This window comes from Lygodium microphyllum, chromosome 8, assembly GCF_053477565.2.
Source record: "Lygodium microphyllum isolate KBCC chromosome 8, Lygodium_microphyllum_v1.1.10, whole genome shotgun sequence".
In the NCBI taxonomy this organism is placed as follows: domain Eukaryota; kingdom Viridiplantae; phylum Streptophyta; class Polypodiopsida; order Schizaeales; family Lygodiaceae; genus Lygodium; species Lygodium microphyllum.
The window spans coordinates 106,457,156-106,476,594 of record NC_141142.1 but is presented as its reverse complement, the minus strand read 5'-3'; the positions used below and the strand labels follow the sequence as shown (position 1 = coordinate 106,476,594).

At 49.7% G+C, this 19,439-nt stretch overlaps 1 protein-coding gene across 1 annotated transcript in view; it reads left to right on the top strand.

Annotated features, from left to right (window-relative positions):
* LOC148032699 (uncharacterized) overlaps nt 1–19,439 on the top strand; it is a 373,621-nt gene that overhangs the window by 234,659 nt on the left and 119,523 nt on the right. The window contains exons 8-9 of the mRNA XM_087683327.1: nt 16,943–17,052; nt 17,283–17,395. Of these exons, the coding sequence (XP_087539453.1) occupies nt 16,943–17,052; nt 17,283–17,395 (223 nt within the window). The remainder of the gene's footprint in view (nt 1–16,942; nt 17,053–17,282; nt 17,396–19,439) is intronic.

Sequence of the window (19,439 nt, the reverse complement as noted above, 5' to 3'; positions counted from 1 at the left end):
TTTATCCTTCGGCAGGTGCAGCAAGACGTCCATAACCTCTTCCTCGCAAATATCTGTCTCCAACGTGGCTTGCATATCAACTGGAACCTGCTGGCGGACCAGATGATAGAAGACCGAGCGGGCATGCGTAACCTGGCTAGAAGCCGAGGAAGAAGAACCGAGAAGTTCCATAAAATAGTTTCTGCACATAGTGACAATGGTCTGCGGATCCGTGACCATGCGACCTTCAGAATCCTGGAGTCTGGTCATATTTTTGCGAGCCGGAGACGCATGCAAGGCGCGAAAGAACTTATGAGACTGGCAAGCGCTATCTTGCAATGTGTCCGTCAAATTGTGCAGCTTGGCCTGTTGATAAGATTTCAACTGAAATACTTGAATAAGATGGGCCAACCGCCTCTCCAGAGACAGCAGAAAATCATCATCAGGGGAATCCAGAAGCAAGGAACGGACCAAAGCCAGTAAGTCTTCTGCTGCATGTCGACGTCGGCGGCAAAGCGAGGCATGATGGATCCCATACTAGCGAGCAACCCGCTGCACATTAGAGAGCAGCCGTGCAAATGAAGGCAAGCCCTCAGAGGCGAAGTCCAATAAGAACCTCTCAATCAGCTGCTGCATATAGCCCTGGAAAATTGAATGCTTCAAATAAGAGGAGTTGAAACGTAAAGGGAGCCTATCCAGCAATTGCACAAAAGGTGCAATAGAGTGTGCCCGCATCTCAAGCTAGAGGGGGAAATGATCCGACAACGCATATTGCTGCAAGACCTTCATTTCCAGCATCTCGGGAAGAAAATCATCGCCCTGCATGATATACATTCTGTCCAGTCGCGACCAGGTAGTTGCATATTGTGCAGAATGAAAAGTAAACCCTGAAAAAGAAGGGTGAAGCCACGATCAAAGATCTTGCTTGAGTACGTGCAAAGCAAAGGAACTCCACACCCGGCTTTCCGGCGTATCCATTACCGAATGCCCTGAAGTGGACTGAGAAGAGTCAACACACATATTGAAATCTCCCATCAAAAACCCCCTTCGGCCGAGTGACATGGAGCCCTGCAAAGTGGACCAAAGATCCCGTCGGGATGCGGGATCATTCGGAGCATAGAGGCCCAACAGCCATAAAATCTCTCCTTCAAATAAGACTTCGATCACCAGAAAGCGGCCCTGCACATCATTTTTGACAAGGACAGGCTGATATTTCTCATGGACAATCATCAGCACGCCCGAATAGTGCGTAGCAGGGGTTCCTGCATAAAATAGACGGAATCCATGACAATCCATCACTTTTCCTGCTTCACCGTGACTTTTGTGCTCAACTGCACACAATACATCCCACTGGTTCTCATGCAAGACGGTCCACATGGCATGTTGCTTATGGGGAGAGCAAATGCCTCGCACATTCCACGTGGCTATCTTCATGTATCCTCAACGAAGGAAGTCAGGAACGAGGCGCCTGCTGCCTCGATTTCACCTTTTCCGCGAGAGCATCCAGGACACCCTTATCCAGAAAATCAGCCAATACTGCAAAAGAATTCTGGCGACCTGCTTTGGAGGTAGAAGGGAAATCCACTGCCTTGGGAGAGGGGCGGGGATAACGCCGATCCCAGGGTGTAATAACATTTCCTTTGGCATCGAACGCCAGCTTGGCAGGTGGGCCTTTGGGGCCATCGGTATAGGCTCTCCTTGGAGACTGATTACGGGGGGCAGACGGGGCCGTAGGACGCGCCGCCTGCTGTGAAGTGGCCATTTCTTTCCGATGCGTATACGTGCGCACGGAATCTTGGGAAGCGGGAGGCCCAGGATCCGCCAGGCCTGCATCCAACTTTTTACCTTTTTTGGGACGTGCCTCAATCCAGTCAGTGCGACGGGAATCCACACTCAGGACCTGTTGTTTGCCTTTATCCATGACATGAGGAGACTGAAGGGCTTCCTAGGGCGTGGCATCAAGCACCATGTCGTCCTTGGGCAGCACAACCTGCGCATCCTCCGAAGACGACTGCTTTTCAGGGCATTCGGCCATGAAATGCCCCAATTTACCACATGAAAAGCAGTGGCCCGCAAAGTTGCCCCATTTTAAGCGAAAATACAAAGGATGCATGCCCGAACAATTGAGGCGAAGCCACGCGGGCCTTTTCCTGGCCGTGTCCCATAGCATGCATAAACGGTTGCGGTTCATCGCCCTGAGGCTTGGGGGAACCAGCACTGTTCCCACAACTGCCATCGCATCCTTCAACATGGGCCAATAGACCGCCGGACAGTTTTCCACCTCCACCCACACCGGGCATTCGCGTTGAAGCAGACGCTGGAAGTCGGCCATGGGGCGCCATGGCACAACATGGACCAAGCGGCGATCAAAGAATAGCGGCAACTTGGACAGGAGCTCAGCGCGATGCGTTTCCGATTTCAGCAGGACCTCATAAAAGCCGCGAGGTCCAAGGAAGATCTCCTCAACAGACTCCCCTTGCAATAGATGGTGCAACCACTGGCGAATATGCGAAATCACTGGGATCCTGCCAGTGAAGAAAAGTATAATTGCACGGTCATAGAACACCGAGAAGGATCGCAAGACTGATTTGGGGTCCTCCGTGGCTTCCAGCACATCATCCGTTCCCGCAACAGAAAAAGATTCGGTATTATGCTAGACATAATCCCCGAGCAGAGTATTGGCGAAGTCCAGCAAATGCTCCCAGTCAATTTCCTGCGAATCCACAGGATCCGAGGCCACTTGCGCATAGGAGCGTTCCGGAGGACTCATTGGCTCATCAGGCGTATGCTTGGAGCGTTTGCCGGCAGGCGGCAGTTCAGAACTCAGCGGCAACTCCTCCGTGCATGGCACCATATCTTCCGGCTCCTCTGCATCAGAATCAGGGCCAAGGGCTGCCACCGTCCGGTCAAGAAAATCCAAGTCCAGGCCAGCCATACTGCTGTCTTCACACGCGGTGTCAAGGGGTCAGGCACAGGCGGTGCAGAGTTGCAGGGCGCTGTAGGTACCGGTGACGGCAGCGTTGGACAGGCGGGGCGGACGTCAGGCGTGAGGCGGGCAGACGTCAGGCATCAGATGTTAGACGTCAGGTGCAGCAGGTAGAGGCGACGGGGAGTGTTCGATAGGCGTGGCGGACGTCAGTGTCTGACGAAGGCAGGCAAACGCTAGGTGTGGACGAAGGCGAGCGCAGGTACAGACGACGTGGCAAGCGTGACAGGCGCAGGTACAGACGGGCGACGGCTGCTGCGACAGGCGTACGAAGGACAGGTGCAGACGGGCGCAGGGGCAAACGGTCGCAGCGACGATCGACAAGTTCAGCGGCTGGCAGCTGGCGTGGGGGAAGAAGATCCATAGATGACACGATCGACGCCGCGCTTTTCCGCGTCTTCAGCCATGGAAAGAGGTTGGCGACGGAGCAGGACGAGAAATGTTAGGGTTCAGAGATGGCGGACTGTCAAGACCTGCGGGGCGTCGGCCATGGCTCGTTGTTCTCTCTCTCTCTCTCTCTCTCTCTCTCTCTCTCAACATTTCACACCTCTCTTGCAGCCCAAAGTCATAATCACACACACTCTCTCTCTCTCTCTCTCTCTCTCTCTCTCTCTTTTTTTCGTAAAAGGTAATTGTATTAATTACGAAAAAGGTACAAGATTACATGATGACATGATTACAAGAGACACGAGGGCCCTAGCCCAACGTGTGGGAAATCCCCGTACTAATGTACTACAAAGGTTACACCAATCATGGCAACGACCCAGAGGCTATTGCCATATGCCAGGGATGCAAATCCTTCCGAGGGAGCAAGTCGGAGTGTCGAATGAGATCTAGCTGCCAATGCAAGAGCCCTTTAAGCCTGGCAATATGTCTCGGTACATTAGAGGCCGAATCAAAAAGAAAAGCATTGCGCGTGGTCCAAATGTGCCAGCATCCCCAGTATCTGAAAAAGGGAAATAAGATCTTCATATGTAATTGTGGCGGCGTGGGGTACTTTGGGCGCACAAAAACCCAATCGAAAGGAGTTAGTGAGGACCCTACCACCGCTTGCCAGATTTGCGACAAGAGAAACCAGATATTCTTGGCGAGCGGGCAAGAAAGAAAACGATGTCTGGCCGATTCCACGGTAGTGGTACAGAAGAAACAATTGCCATTCGAGATTCGACGCTTGGAAAGGGCCGAGGCAAGAGGAAGACCCCCAATCACTACCCGCCAAAGGAAGACCTTGCATTTGAAAGGTGCCTTATTCAGCCAGCCCTCCATCAACGTTGCCTGCCACCATGTCCGCGATTTCCGCAGTCCCTAAACAGTATTAGCTTTCACACCCAGCCAGTGGTGATCTCGAATGAGAAGATGATACACCTGATTGGTAGAGGCCTTTTCCAGACTCAACCTGCCTGCAAGGTCCCAGTCCTGCCAAGGACGATCCACAGCCAAGGCAGGAAAGGGTTGCCGACCGTGAAGCTCCAATAAAAGCTTGTCCCATAAACCACGGTATCCGCGCGGGATCGTGAAAAGTCTCCGAGCAGTCCGAAACGATGCGAGGACATTGCGAGTGGCAAGGGTAGCATCCGCAATCGACGTCAGACCTAAACGGGCCATGCGGTTAAATCTCAGTCTGAGCTGATGTTTGTCTTCCCACGAAAGTAATTTGGAAACTGCCAGCAATTCCAGCTGAAAGGAGTTAGACTGCACACGGTCCCCTACTGGATGCCAATGGGCCTTTTGGAGCACCACTTTCCAAGAGCCGACCAAGTGCAGTAACAAAGAGGAAGAGGGACTGGAAAAGCGAGAGTCAGAATTAAGCACATGCCACCAGGAGGCCCGAAGCCGTGTGTTACCATGTCGTAGCCCGCTGTCCTCAAGAAAATAACGGGCTATGATGGTCCACGGGTGATGATCCACACACATGGCACGAAAAAGAGACCAACGAAGAGCCACCATATGAGTTTCTGCATCCAAAATAGCACCACCACCCATGCGTTTAGGGGTACATGTATGCGGCCATGAAATCCATGAAATGCCTGACTGCAGGGAGTCCTTCTTGCATAGCATGAAACGAACAGGATGAGTAAGAGCCTTCAAAGTAGTAGGCGTCCATGGCAGCAATGGCAGGAAATACGTTAGCATGGGTAGCATAATGGTCTGAGCCACTTTGAGGCGCACATGGTATGGCCACGCTTGCGACTTCCAATACATAAACTTCATCGCCAGTTTTTGTGAAATCCACTCCAGTAGGTCCTTTGGCCGTACATCCACTCCCAACGGGTAGCCAAGATGCCTGACAATGGATCCACAGGAAACCACCTGACCCTGCCAGCCTAATGACTGTGAATCAGGCTCCGTGCAACTGAGAATGGCCGACTTAAAGGCATTGATGCGAAGACCAGAGGCCTGACCAAAGAGCGTCCAAACATCTAATACCTTTCGAATGTTGTCCCTGTCTGCCCCCAAAATCATAAAAGTATCATCAGCCAGAGATTGGCTAATGAAGTGCTGCCCGAAAGGAAGAGACAATCCGGCCAGCTGAGCCGAAGCCGCCATTGAGGATAACATTGAAAGGACCGGGTGAGTTGCCAGGGCAAAGAAGAGACGACTCAAAGGGCAACCCTGTCGGACCGAGCGAGCAAGGACAAATGGCTCTGTAACCCCACCATTGAGCATAACTCTTGAAGAAGCCGCAGCACTAATGGTGTAGATCAATCGGGACATCCGTGTACCAAAGCCCATAGCAGACATGAGATCTGCAATGAAAGACCAGTCCACATAGTCAAAGGCCTTTTCCAAGTCCAGTTGAATCAAGACCACTTCCTAACTGGAATGCCGCGCATAGTCAATAGCCATTTGCACATTCAAGATATTATGGAGAATGTTGCGACCCTTGATGAAACCATATTGGAGGGGATGCACAATAGCTGGAAGATGCTTGTGAAGCCGATTCGCCAGCACTTTGGAGAAGATTTTGTACATCGAGCCCATCAAGGAAATTGGTCTCCAGTGTTGCAGCTTTGACGGCGAAGGGACCTTGGGAATCAGTTTGATAACGCCTTCTTTCCATGAGGAAGGCATGACCCCTGTTTCCCAAACCTGCTGACACATGACCGCCAATGGCTTCACCAACTGCGCGGCCGAGTGCTCAAAGAATGCATTAGTGATACCATCCCAACCAGGACTTTTATCCTTAGGCAGATGCAACAAAACATCCATAACCTCCTCCTCGCAAATATCCGCCTCCAAAGTGGCTTGCATGTCAAGTGGAACCTGCTGACGGACCAGATGATAGAAGGCCGAGCGGGCATGCGTAACCTGACTAGAAGGCGAGGGAGAAGAGCCAAGAAGTTCCATAAAATAATTTCTGCACATGGTGACAATGGTCTGCGGATCAGTGACCATGCGACCTTCCGAATCCTGGAGCCTGGTCATATTTTCGCAAGCCGGAGAAGCATGCAAGGCGCGAAAGAACTTATGAGACTGGCAGGCACTATCTTGCAATGTGTCAGTCAAGTTATGCAGCTTGGCCTGCTGATAAGATTTCAACTGAAAAACTTGAATAAGATGGGCCAAACGCCTTTCCAGTGACAGCAGAAAATCATCATCTGGGGAATCCACGAGCAAGGAACGGACCAAAGCCAGTAAGTCCTGTGCTGCCTGTCGACGTCGCCGACAAAGAGAGGCATGATGAATCCCATACTGCCGAGCAACCCGCTGCACATTAGAAAGCAGCCACGCAAATGCTGCCAGGCCGGCAGAGGCGAAGTCCAATAAGAATCTCTCAATCAATTGCTGCATATAGCCCTGAAAAATTGGATGCGTCAAATAAGAGGAGTTGAAACGTAAAGGGAGCCTATCCAGCAACTGCGTAAAAGGTGCAATAGAGTGTGCCCGCATCTCAAACTGGAGGGGGAAATGGTCCGACAACGCATATTGCTGCAAGACCTTCATTTCCAGCATTTCGGGAAGAAAATCATCCCCTTGCATGATATACATTCGGTCCAACCGCGACCAAGTAGTGGCATATTGTGCGGAATGAAAAGTAAAGCCTGAAAAAGAAGGGTGAAGCCACGACCAAAGATCTTGCTTAAGCACGTGCAAAGCAAAGGAATTCCACACCCGGCTTTCCGGCGTATCCATTACCGAATGCCCCGAAGTGGACTGAGAAGAGTCAACACACATATTGAAATCTCCCATAAAAAATCCCCTTCGGCCAAGTGACATGGAGTCCTGCAAAGTCGACCAAAGATCCCGTCGAGAGGCAGGATCGTTTGGAGCATAGAGGCCCAGCAACCATAAAATTTCTCCTTCAAATAAGACTTCGATTACCAGAAAGCGGCCCTGCACATCATTTTTGACAAGAACTGGCTGGTATTTTTCATGGACAATCATCAACACGCCCGAATAGTGCGTAGCATGTGTCCCTGCATAAAACAGACGGAATCCATGACAATCCACAATTTTGCCTACTTCAGCGTGACTTTTGTGCTCAACTGCACACAATACATCCCACTTATTCTCATGCAAGACAGTCCACATGGCATGTTGCTTATGGCGAGAGCAAATGCCTCGCACATTCCAGGTGGCTATCTTCATATATCTTCCAAAAAAGGGAGTCAGGAACGAGGCGGTTGTTGCCTCGATTTCACCTTTTCCGCAAGAGCATCTAGGACACCCTCATCCAGAAAATCAGCCAATACTGCATACAAATTCTGGCGACCTGCTTTAGAGGTAGAAGGAAAATCCACCGCCTTGGGAGCAGGGCGGGGATAACACCGATCCCAGGGTGTAATCACATTACCTTTTGTATCAAACGCCAGCTTAGCAGGTGGGCCCTTGGGGCCGTCTGTATAGGCTTTCCTTGTAGACTGATTACGGGGGGCAGACGGGGCAATAGTACGCGCAGCCGGCTGTGAGGTGAACATTTCTTTCCTGCGCATATACGTGCGCACGGAATCCTGTGAAGTAGTAGGCCCAGGATCGGCCATGCCTGTATCCAACTTTTTACCTTTTTTTGGATGGGCCTCAATCCAATCAGTGCTGCGAGAGTCCAAACCCAGGACCTGTTGCTTGCCTTTATCCACGACATTTGGCGGCTGAAGGGCCTCCTGTGTCGGGGCATCAAGGACCATGTCATCCTTCGGCAGCACAGCCTGTGCATCCTTGGAAGACGGTTGCCGTTCAGGGCATTCGGCCATGAAATGCCCCAATTTACCACATGAAAAGCAGTCGCCTGCAAAATTGCCCCATTTCAAGCAAAAATGCAAGGGATGCATGCCAGAACAATTGAGGCGAAGCCACGCAGGCCTTTTCCTGGCTGTGTCCCATAACATGCATAGACGGTTGCGATTCATAGCCCTGAGGCTTGGGGGCACCAGCACTGTGCCCACAACGGCCATCGCATCCTTCAACAATGGCCAATAAACTGCCATACAATTTTCCACTTCCACCCATACCGGGCATTCGCGTTGAAGCAGGCGCTGGAAATCGGCCATCGGGCGCCATGGTACAACATGGACCAAGCGGCGATCAAAGAATAATGGCAGCTTGGACAGGAGTTCAGCGCGATGGGTTTTTGATTTCAACAGTACCTCATAAAAGCCGCGAGGTCCAAGGAAGATCTCCTCAACACATTCCCCTTGCAATAGATGATGCATCCACTGGCGAATATGTGAAAGCACGGGGATTCTGCCAGTGAAGAAAAGTATGACTGCACGGTCATAAAAGACTGAGAAGGACCGCAAGACTGATTTCGGGTCCACCGTGGCTTCCAGCACATCATCAGTTCCCGCATCCGAAAAAGTTTCATTGTTGTGCTGGACATAGTCGCCAAGCAGAGTATTGGCGAAGTCCAGCAAATGCTCCCAATCTATCTCCTGCGAATCCACAAGATCAAAGGCAACCTGCGCATAGGAACGGTCCTGAGGACCCATTGGCTCGTCAGGAGTATGCTTGGAACGTTTGCCCGCAGGCGGCAGTTCAGAGCCCGGAGGCATCTCCTCCGTGCAGGGCACCATATCCTCCGGCTCCTCGGTATCGGAATCAGGGCCGAGGGCTGCCACCGTCCGGTCGAGAAAATCCATATCCAGGCCAGCCATACTGCTGTCTTCTGGCGTCGCTCTCTCTCTCTCTCTCTCTCTCTCTCTCTCTCTCTCTCTCTCTTCTTCTCTCTCTCGCGCGCGGAACAGAGACGGAAGGTCGCACGCAGGGAGGCAGCACGGGTCGAGAGGACAGACAACGGCAAGGTAGAACGACCTGTGCACGAGGCTAAGGGGAGACGTCAGGCAAGACACAGAGCAGTAAGGCACGATCGAACAGCAGGGTTCCGATCTGGGCAGACGGTGAATGGGCAAGGCAGAAGGCGGAAAGGCAGGAAACGAAGCAGGAACGAGGCAGAACGTGCAGGCACGGGCGTCCGCAGCAACTTGCAACAATCCACAGGTAGGCGCCCGCGAGCAGGTCGACGTCCGGCAGTAGGAGGCGATAACGCGGCGGCTCAGGTCGACGTCCGACGGTAGGAAGCAGCAACGTCGGCGGCTCAGGAACAGGGCGTCCACAGGTAGGTCACGGACAGGGCACGACCTCTCTCTCTCTCTCTCTCTCTCTCTCTCTCTCTCTCTCATCAACACGACAAACTTCTCCCACCCCCCCTCCCCTTCCTCGCTAGCAATAGCTCGGATCTTCCACCCCCCCGCCATTCGGACGGGCATCTAGCCGAACACACATAGATGCACCTTCCGCCCCTGCCACTTGCGTGAACCCCTCATCACCGTCCCCTTGAACCCCCCATTATCGCCAAAAAACAAACCCCCCCCCCCCCCCCGCCCCGCGAAAACATGAGCCCCACAAACTACACCTAAGGTGCAGAACTTGCCCACTGAGGTGTAGAACTTGCCTGTAGAGATGTGAGGGTACGCCAAGATACCAAGAAAGACGGAAGAGTGTCCCCACCAACCAGGGGTCGTACGTGAGGGGAAAAGAGTGAAAAATACTCAACCCTTTGGAATAGGGCTGACAAGGTGAAAGACACCCATGTACAAAAAAGCATCGAGGTGCACCGCAACATTTGTAAGATCCAGGACCAAGACATGGACAACATCAAGGAAATGATGAGGGCCATGTGTGATGAAGCCATAAGTAGGTAAAGGAGGAGACAATCCGTAGGATGCGGGAGTGGAAGAATGAAATTTATGAAGAGGTCAGAGCTCATATCACATCCTGGCAAGTGGATATCGAATCCTCTCTCGGAATCGAGCCATTGCAAAACTCCAACAGGAAATTACCAGCTGCAAGAGGCAACTCGACCTCATTAGGAAGGAGGAAGGGGAGATCATAGAATCAATGCTTCAGAAGGTCAAGTAGGAAATCAACGAGATGAAGACCCAAATGGCGAAGGAGATCAACACATGGGCAGCGGTCATGAAACAGGCACAAGCTGACACAGCGGAACACTCCAAATGGATCGAAGTAGCAAAAAAGACCCCCACAAAGGAGGAGGAGTTCATCAATGCAGCCCTTGAGGAAGACAAGAGGAGGAAAATCAGAGCCCTCCATGTCAGAGTGGTCGGGTGGAAAGAGGGAAACAACCCTATGGAGAATGCCAAATGCATTTGTGAGAAAATGGGGGTGGAAGACCCCTTCCTCGTGGAAAAGGTGTGGAGGGTAGGCAAGGAGTCAGACAAAGGACAAGGACGGCTCCTCGTCCTGAAATTTAACAACTTAGATTCACGATGAGCCTTCCTCTCCAAAAGAACAACCCTCAAAGGACAGAAAATATATTTGGAAGATGACCTCACCCCAGCCCCAAGTGGCCCATAGAGGGGAATGTATGCCATAGATCATGGAGGCACGCAAAGTAGGCAAATGGGCGGTCTATAGGATGGGCACGTCATCATCATGGAGAAGCGCCAATGACGGGGAACGGCCTATGAGACAATTGAGATTTTCAGTGTGGAACTGTAATGGCGCCATGAGAACAGATGTTGGGCTCTTCTAGGAAACCTTCATGGGCAGGGACATAGTCATGTATACAGAGACACACCAGAGCCCGAGCACACACCTACCAATAGTGAGAGGCTACAAATGGAAGTCAGCGTGTTGCCTCCGGGCCAGATCCTGAGGGGGGACCAGAGGGTCGGGGGGAGTGGCAGTACTCTATAGGGAGGAGCTACAACACATCATACAAGTCATGAAGAGAGATGATGAAGCCCGTTTCATGTGGATTAGGATACATACAAACCGCCCACGGGATATATATGTCACAATATGCTACTTCGCCCTGGCAAATTCCTCGTATGCGACATTGGGAGGGCTGTCCTTGTACCTACCTCTAGATGAGTATATCATGCACTACTCGAGCATAGGAGACATCCTGCTGACGGGGGACTTCAACGCCCACACATCGTAGAGCCAAGTCCCCTTCTTTGAGAGCGAAGGCCACATGTACGGAGAGCTTGCACCAAAGGAGTTGGGGATCAGCCCGACATCACAGGACACAGCTGAGTGCACAGAGTATGGAGACTATTTACTAGCACTAGGAGGGGCACACGGACTAGCCATCCTTAACGGCTTGGCCAAATGGCCTGGGTCTGACGTACTCACATGCTTTCCACATAAGAATGCATCCAAAGGCTCGGGAGGAGGCAACAGAGTAGACTACCTGTTAGGGCCGTCCGCCCTGATCCTGGACATACAAGCCTTCAGCCTCTCACCACGCCCACTGGCGGTAGTCGCAAACCACGCATACCTCCATAGCATCACATGTAATTACGAGGGGACCCCCCAGTGAGCAGCCCTCAAAGATTCCCAAGATACCACTTCACCAAGATGACGGCGAGCGCCTACTCAGATCATCTATACTGAAGCCTACAAGAGATGGACCCACACGCACCCTTGGAGGAGTTCAGGACACAAATGGTCAGGACCCTTCACACATCAGCCGCCACATACTTCCCCCACACACGCCCCCACTCCACTCCTAGCAAGAATGCCCCGCGGAATAGCCGGTATGATTAGGAATGCAAGGAAACTTGCCTTTGCCTCCAACAAGGGGAAGCCGAATGGACATACACACACCACCAAGCTCGCACGATCTTATGTCGCCTAGTGCGAAGGAAGAAGCGGGCATATCTATCCAGGCTAGAGCAAGAGTTTTATCAGCTATTCCTAAGATAGGACAGCAAGGAGGTGTGGAAGGCGTTCCAAGCACCCCAAGTAGAGACACCCATTACCTCCCCACAGACATGGCATAGCTACGCCTGCCACAGCTACGCCACCTCACTATACCACATGCCAGGACAACCCCCCCTACCTCGGCTGTTAGAGGATACGCCAACTGCCTCCACCTTCTTCAGGACCAAAATGGTCCGTGATGCCATTGATAGACTCTAGAATGGTCAGGGGCCCAGGACCATGCAGGACTAGTAGCAGAATACCTCTCATTCTCTAGAGATACAATCGCCCCCCTCTTAGCCCACCTATTCAACAGGGAACTACGTGAAGGCTTCCCAACTAGTTGGTCAGCTGATACAATAGTACCAATACTAAAGGCTGGAGATCCCATGGTTCCCACAAACTACCGGATGGTCATGGTTGGCCATGTGTTGGCTAAGCTCTACGGATCCATCCTGGAGCATGAGCTAAGCAAATGGGTAGAGACACCAATACCAGGCACGGGGGCAAGCCGGATTTAGGAGAGGCTACTCTACACTTGACCACATCCTCACACTCCGAGCTATCATTGAAGAGAACAGGGTGTAGGGAAAGCGGATGTACTGCTACTTTGTGGACTTCTACAAGGCCTTTGATACAGTTCCCCGAGCCAGACTCATGTAGAGACTACAGGCACTCGAAGTCCCGGCAGAGATGAGATGGGGAATCCTGGCTCTATACGAGTCTAGTCCAAGCACCGGGAGGGCTATCAAAGGAGATTATTAGGACTATTGGGGTAAAGTAGGGATGCCCCCTATCCCCCACCGTGTTCGGGCTCTACATTGACGAGATATCAGATTATGTGGACAGACTTGGAGGGGAGGGGTCTTGCCTGGGGGGAACACTGATACCCATGGTACTATATGCAAATGATATAGTTCTCCTCTCTAACACGTCGGAGGGACTACGGCACCACCTAAACACATTACAGGCCTTCTGCCAGGACAGAGACTTCACAGTGAACGTGGCGAAAACCAAGATCATGGTATTCAACACATCTACCCAATGGATCCGCCAGTCAGCGCCCCGCTTCAAATACAGAGAGGATATAGTCGAGGTGGTCCAAAAATATGTTTACCTGGGGATCACATTCGTAGGGCCGAGATTCACCCTGAGGAAGGCCGCGGCGGATAGATTGACACGTGGCTACACTACCCTGGGATCCATGGAAAGCCAATGTGCACGTCTACAATTTCAAGAACCTCGGACAAAGCTATGGCTCTTTGATACCTTGGTCACACCAACACTTGTGTATGGGGTCCCGATATGGGGGTCTAGCCTCTACCATACACGGCGAACCACACAAGATTAACCATTGCCCGAAGGGGAGAGATATGAAGGATGGGAGAAGATGGAACACCCCTTGGTGATGATGATCTCCCGGTTGATCGGGAGAGTAAACCATCAGTACCACATGAGATTGTGAGGGCAGAACTGGGAGCGTCACCTATAGTGGCAGAGGCCCTATCCCAGGCGGTGACTTTCCTGCATAGGCTTTGGAGCCTACCGTGACACAAATACTCCCGCCTTGCACTAGAATCATCCAAACAACTCGCATCGCAAGGGGACACTGAATGCTGGTACGCCCCTACTCAAGCGTGGCTGCAGCTACATGGGCTACACATGGACCACCTCCCACCCCTACAATATAGTCAGGACTGCCCCCACCTAAAGATTAGCCGGGAGGAGCTGAACCGTGTCATCACGGTGGATATTATTCAGCTACACATAGCCAAGACGTGGGTGTTACCGGCCGAGGATCTGGGGAAGAAGATGGCCTTCTATTGAGAGCACCTCCTATGCCTCACACCTGACGACTTCATTATATGCCCGAGATACATGGATGTACACTTGTCCCATGGGGTCCGAAGTGCCATTGGGCAACTCCGTACGTCATCACACTAGCTACGGATCGAAATAGGCAGACACAGACACTCTCTTCCCCCAGAGGATAGGATCTGCTAACTTTGTCAGGTGGAGCCAAAGACAGAAGAACATTAGATATGTAGATGCCCAGTGTACTATGAGATTAGAGGCTGCTTCCACTGTCTCTTCAAGGAGGGATTCGGGCCACTCTCCCAAACACTAGACTTCCTCGACCAGAAATGCCTCAGACTCTTCCTCCTAGAGCTATGTTGACATAGAGACCACCTTCTACGGGTGCGGGACCAAATAGCCAGGAACACACAGCAATGCACCCTCCAAGAGTTCTACAGACCCTCGGATACCCCCTCTACAACGAGGACTGCAAGAAACCGACCAGTGGCCCCACCCCGAGGAGTCACCTTGGATAGAGAAAAGAAAAGAAAGAAAGAAAGTTATATTAACGTCTTCTAAAGACCAAAACTGGCCTATGAGACAAACTGTGATACAACTGATGAGGTCCAGCTATCCAAAATAAAAGTGCTGAATGAAAAGCTAAAAACTAGAAACTGAAAATACGGTGCTGTGAGTGTGATAAGTATCGTGTATGTGTATGTGCGTATGTAGCTCTGGTACTCCAGATAATGGCTACAAAAGGGGAACAAATGTCGGCTGTGATAGGGGAACAACTGTCGGCTGTGATAAAGTGGTGCGATGTGTATATGTAACAGATGCAGGGAGATATACTATCCTGGGATGTAGTAGCAGTCGTCGAAGTCGCTAATAGCAGGTGATCCCTCCTGGATGCAGGATGTGGTACATCGGCGGTGGAGAAAGAGCAAACTGGAGGTCTGAGATCCAGTGTGTCGAGTGTCGTCGGATCTCAGTCTGCTGTCGATGTAGATCAAGAATCCTCCGGATCTCCTGTCGGTGTGGCTGTGGGGTCCGAAACCCACGAATCCTCGTGTGGCGTCGGGTACACTGGTCCTCAGCCTGCTGTAGTGTGAGCCCGGAGGTCTGGCTGGAGGCTGGTACAGTAGCTCTCACTCTGTCTGTCTGAAAGAACTGTGTAATAGTCGTCTGGGTGGGCCCCTCTCTGACTGGGACCCGCTGTGTGCTCTGCTCTCTGATGTGCCATGCCTCTCCCAGAAAACGGCCAAATGATCTCTGATCCATATCAGTCATACATCCCTGAAGTGAGCTGCTCAATGTGTATCTAGATCTCAACTCTGAGTATGCCGGGCATCTGAGAACAAAATGCTCCTCACTCTCCACCTCTGATCTGCAAAGGGGACATATCCTCTCCTCCCGTGGGATGCCACTGGCTCTGCCACTCTCAATCATAAGCTGATGTGATGATACCCTGAGCTGTCCAATAAGAACTCTCAATCGATGTGGCATATAGATCTGCATATATCTCGGAATCTCTATGAATCCCTGCTTTGATATGCTCAAGAACTGTGTATAATAATGTGCCATCTTCGATGGCAGTGGCTGTGCAGGGCTGACCCATGTCCTCTGTATATAAATATGTCATATCTCGTGTCTGATGACTCTGTTCCTCTCAGAGAGAGAGAGGGTGTAAGTGGGAGCCTGAGTATCATATAGAAGAGGTGGGAGTCTATCAATGTCCAGCCCATGTCTGTCAAACCAAGCTCTAGTCTGTGCATACCATGATGTGGTATCCCCCGCTCGAGCCATCTCCTGAGATGCCATATATGCTCTGTATGCAATGCGATCTCTGTCCATATCCTGAAATCTGTGTAGGAAGCAGACTATCTGAAATAGTGCCTCTACTAGCATGGGCGGTGTGGCAAGCTCTGCTCGCACAATGTCATGTGGGACTAAGGCCTTGCTGCGAATCAATCTAGATATCATGATCACCTGAGGTCTCTCCATCAATGTCCATACATAATCGGCCAGGCCTGGCCCCCATATAGCTGCTCCATACATCAGTGCTGGAGTGACTAGAGTATCAAAGAGCCACCCCTTGGTGCGGGGCTCCTGGAAATGTGCCTGATGACACTGTCGCTCCATAAGAGCCAATGTTGAGTATCCTCTAGTGAGGCGGTCACGAGCTGCCTGTGTCATCGAGAAAATCCCTGAAGCTGCTGTAAAGGTGACTCCCAAATATACATATGATCCAGTGACCTCAATACTCCCTCTTGCTGCCATGAAAATACTATGTCTGCGTATCTGAGCTGATGTATGGAATATAAGAACCTTGGTTTTACCAAGGTTCACTGTCATGCCTCTCTGTATGCAAAAATCATCCAATGCTAATAAATGCTGCTGTAATCCCTGAGCTGAATCTGAGACCAACACAATGTCAGCTAAAGAGAGAGGCAAAGCTTGCCGCCCACACGTAGTAGGTCCATGCCCCCGCAAGAGACATCACCTACAGATACAGCGGATACTACAATGCCACTGGGGAGCCATACCCCACTACTTTAGCCTCTCCATGCTAGACAGGCCCATGCGGGACATATTAGGATGACCACGCTCCATGAGTAGTTCCACATTGCACTTGAAGTGCATCTAGATTGTATTGAGTTTGTATACCATTTTGTACCTACTCACCTAGTTCACCATAACACTAGATAGTAGCTTTATTGGGACTTAGAAAAATTCCCAGACATTTTGTATGTAACCTTTTGGTCTCATAGGCGAACTTGGCCTTTTTTAGACGTTAATATAACTTTCTTTCTTCTTCTTTCTCTCATGTGTGTGTGTGTGTGTGTGTGTGTGTGTGTGTGTGTGTGTGTGTGTGCACACACACACACACACACACACACAGAGTTATACAATCTTAAATTTTGATTATTGGGATGTTGTCTTATTTCTTTGTGGTCTGCTAGCATGTTTTCAATGTCCCAAATTCTTTGCTCTTATTGCTTACGTCTTCAGTAGGAGATGTGCAGAATTAGAGAGGCTGCAAATGCTGAGGAGATTAAGAGGCTTTCCTGTTTGAGGAACATTGAACATATGAATTTGGAAAGACAGCTTTATGACATGAAAATGTATGATTCTAATCTGAGTCAGATTGTTTTCTATTAGAATGAACTTGGACTTTACTTAAGTACCTAAATGGAATGTCAATATGTACCAGTTGTTCATGAAGAGATTAGAAGAAAAGATGTGGTCCAAGTTCACTTTAAGATCTCCACATTCCCCTTTTAATGACTTTGTCACTTTCAACTTATGCATTTAACCTTTTAAAGCTCAAATGCTTGTTACATTCGTTTTGCAGGTGTTTAGAAACTTACATAACGCCTTGTCTGAGTGAAAATAAACATGATTCTACGAAGGTAACAAAAGTAAAGGATTATGGAGGAGGACAAGTTGAGGTCTTGGCTACACAAGGTTAAAGATCAATGATATTGAACCATTGCAATCAACTCATCAGGAAATGCTTATGAGAGCTGAGACTAGTTCTTGGAATACTTGAAAGTTTCTTCCTTTTGGAACTTAATACTAGGTCAACTTTCTAATGTTTGATATAGGATCTTGAGAGAGATGATGTGAGACAATATGTACATGTAAGTAGCATATTCCATGCCATAGCTAATTAGTTACGATGACATTCAATTCTATGAAAGCATTTCTAGAGTGCTGCTTCTGTTTCAGTTGTCATGGTCATGGAAGTAAACCAAAAAGAAACCCTAGGCTTCTTACTCCAATCTGTATATACTGTCGAAGGCCCACCTCAATACTTGTTTACACGGTCTTTACATTGTTGAAGTCCTGTCCAATAATCCAAGGATTAGGGGTTTGGGACAGGCTGCTCTGGAACATAGTGCATTTTATTATATTGTTGAGAGAAATGGTGGAGATGTGATGTGAATGAGCTTGAGGGATATACCAAAGTTGAGAAGAGCTTCATGTGGAGACATAGGAGGACATCTAAAAACATAAACTAGTACACTTGTTAGTCTTTGATTTTATGCTGCAAGTCAGAACCACACAATCTAAGATGGTTCTCTAACAATCCCCTCTCTTCATTTTCCTGACTTACACTTGAAACAAAGGATCCAACATGTATATTGTGCTTTTAGAGTTCGACCTTAAGATTAGACTCCACTCTTGCATCTTCACTTCAGGTCCTATTCCATCTATGTCTAGCACATGAGGTCTAGGATCTTCAGTCTCAAGTTTAGGCTCTTCTTTTTCTCAGGTAAACTTAGATCCTTCTTTCTTAGGTGTTAGGCTTTCTTTAGATTTTCCCCTCTATCCTAATGTGATTGCCACTCGCACCTAGGTGCTCTGTTTCTAGGGATGCCACCCATGCATGATGTACCTCCAATCTACTTACAAATGTACACCTCTCTATCTTGATGTGGCTCTGTTAGGTATCCCCCTCAAGCCCACTACCTCTACCTTTGGCCACTTAGATGCAGGGATCTTCATCTCATGCTTACGGTGTGCCTATCCACACTCCTTAGAGATGCAAAGAGGAGGTTTTTACCAAGAGAGGAGACGTGTGGGACATGGTACCGTGTTGGTTTGAGATACTTAGATGTTCCCCATGAGTATCCTCTGATAGAAAGTTCAAGGCTTTGGTGGGCATGTGTTGGTTAGGGTTGGAGCCTTGTTAGATAGGATCATCATAGAGCACTGGTTGGAGCATCTATTGTTCTTGGAATGATCTAGGAGCTTCAGATAGTGGAGGAGAGGCATCTAGGATGTAGACAGATTGGAATTCGTTCACCTGATTTCTAAAAACAGTTGAGATAGATTGGGATCACCCAATGGAAACCAATTGCTTTGCTAGGGTGTTCAATGTTATATTACCCTTCTCATGTCAGATTTCATTCAGCCTACTCAGATTGGTTTTGTTTGGATGCTTAGTATCTTTGACAACTAGGAGATAATGCTTTATTGTGCTACTTCTAAATTCCAAGAAGGCTTATGGCAGAATGGATTGGGAGTTTGAGATTTCCAGACCAGTTGGTCGGAGGTGTAGCAGCTGTCATTTCATCATCTTATAGCTAGGTTCTCATTAGGGGGTACTAGAGGTGAGAGATTCAACATATGGGATCAGTTGGACAGGGCTTTCCCTTCCCCATCTACTTTTCCTTTTTAGCAAAGATGTGGAGTTTGTAGATGATACAACTGTATTCTCAAATGTTGATGCAAATAACTTGTGTGGCTGAGAGTTTTTGTAGAGTCTCAGAATCCCTCTGTACTTGAAACAAAACCTTTGGATCTTTGGTCTGTGAAACTCAGCAGCCGGTTTGGAGGCCACATGAGGACTTCACTTGGTTTCCTTGTGAGATCTCAATAAAGAACTTGGGTGTTATGTGGGCATTGATGCTACCTCAAATTAGTAGCTGGCATCATTACTATTCACATTAGATAGAAATTCCAATCCACGAGCACATCGATGCTTTCATTAATAGTGAGTGTG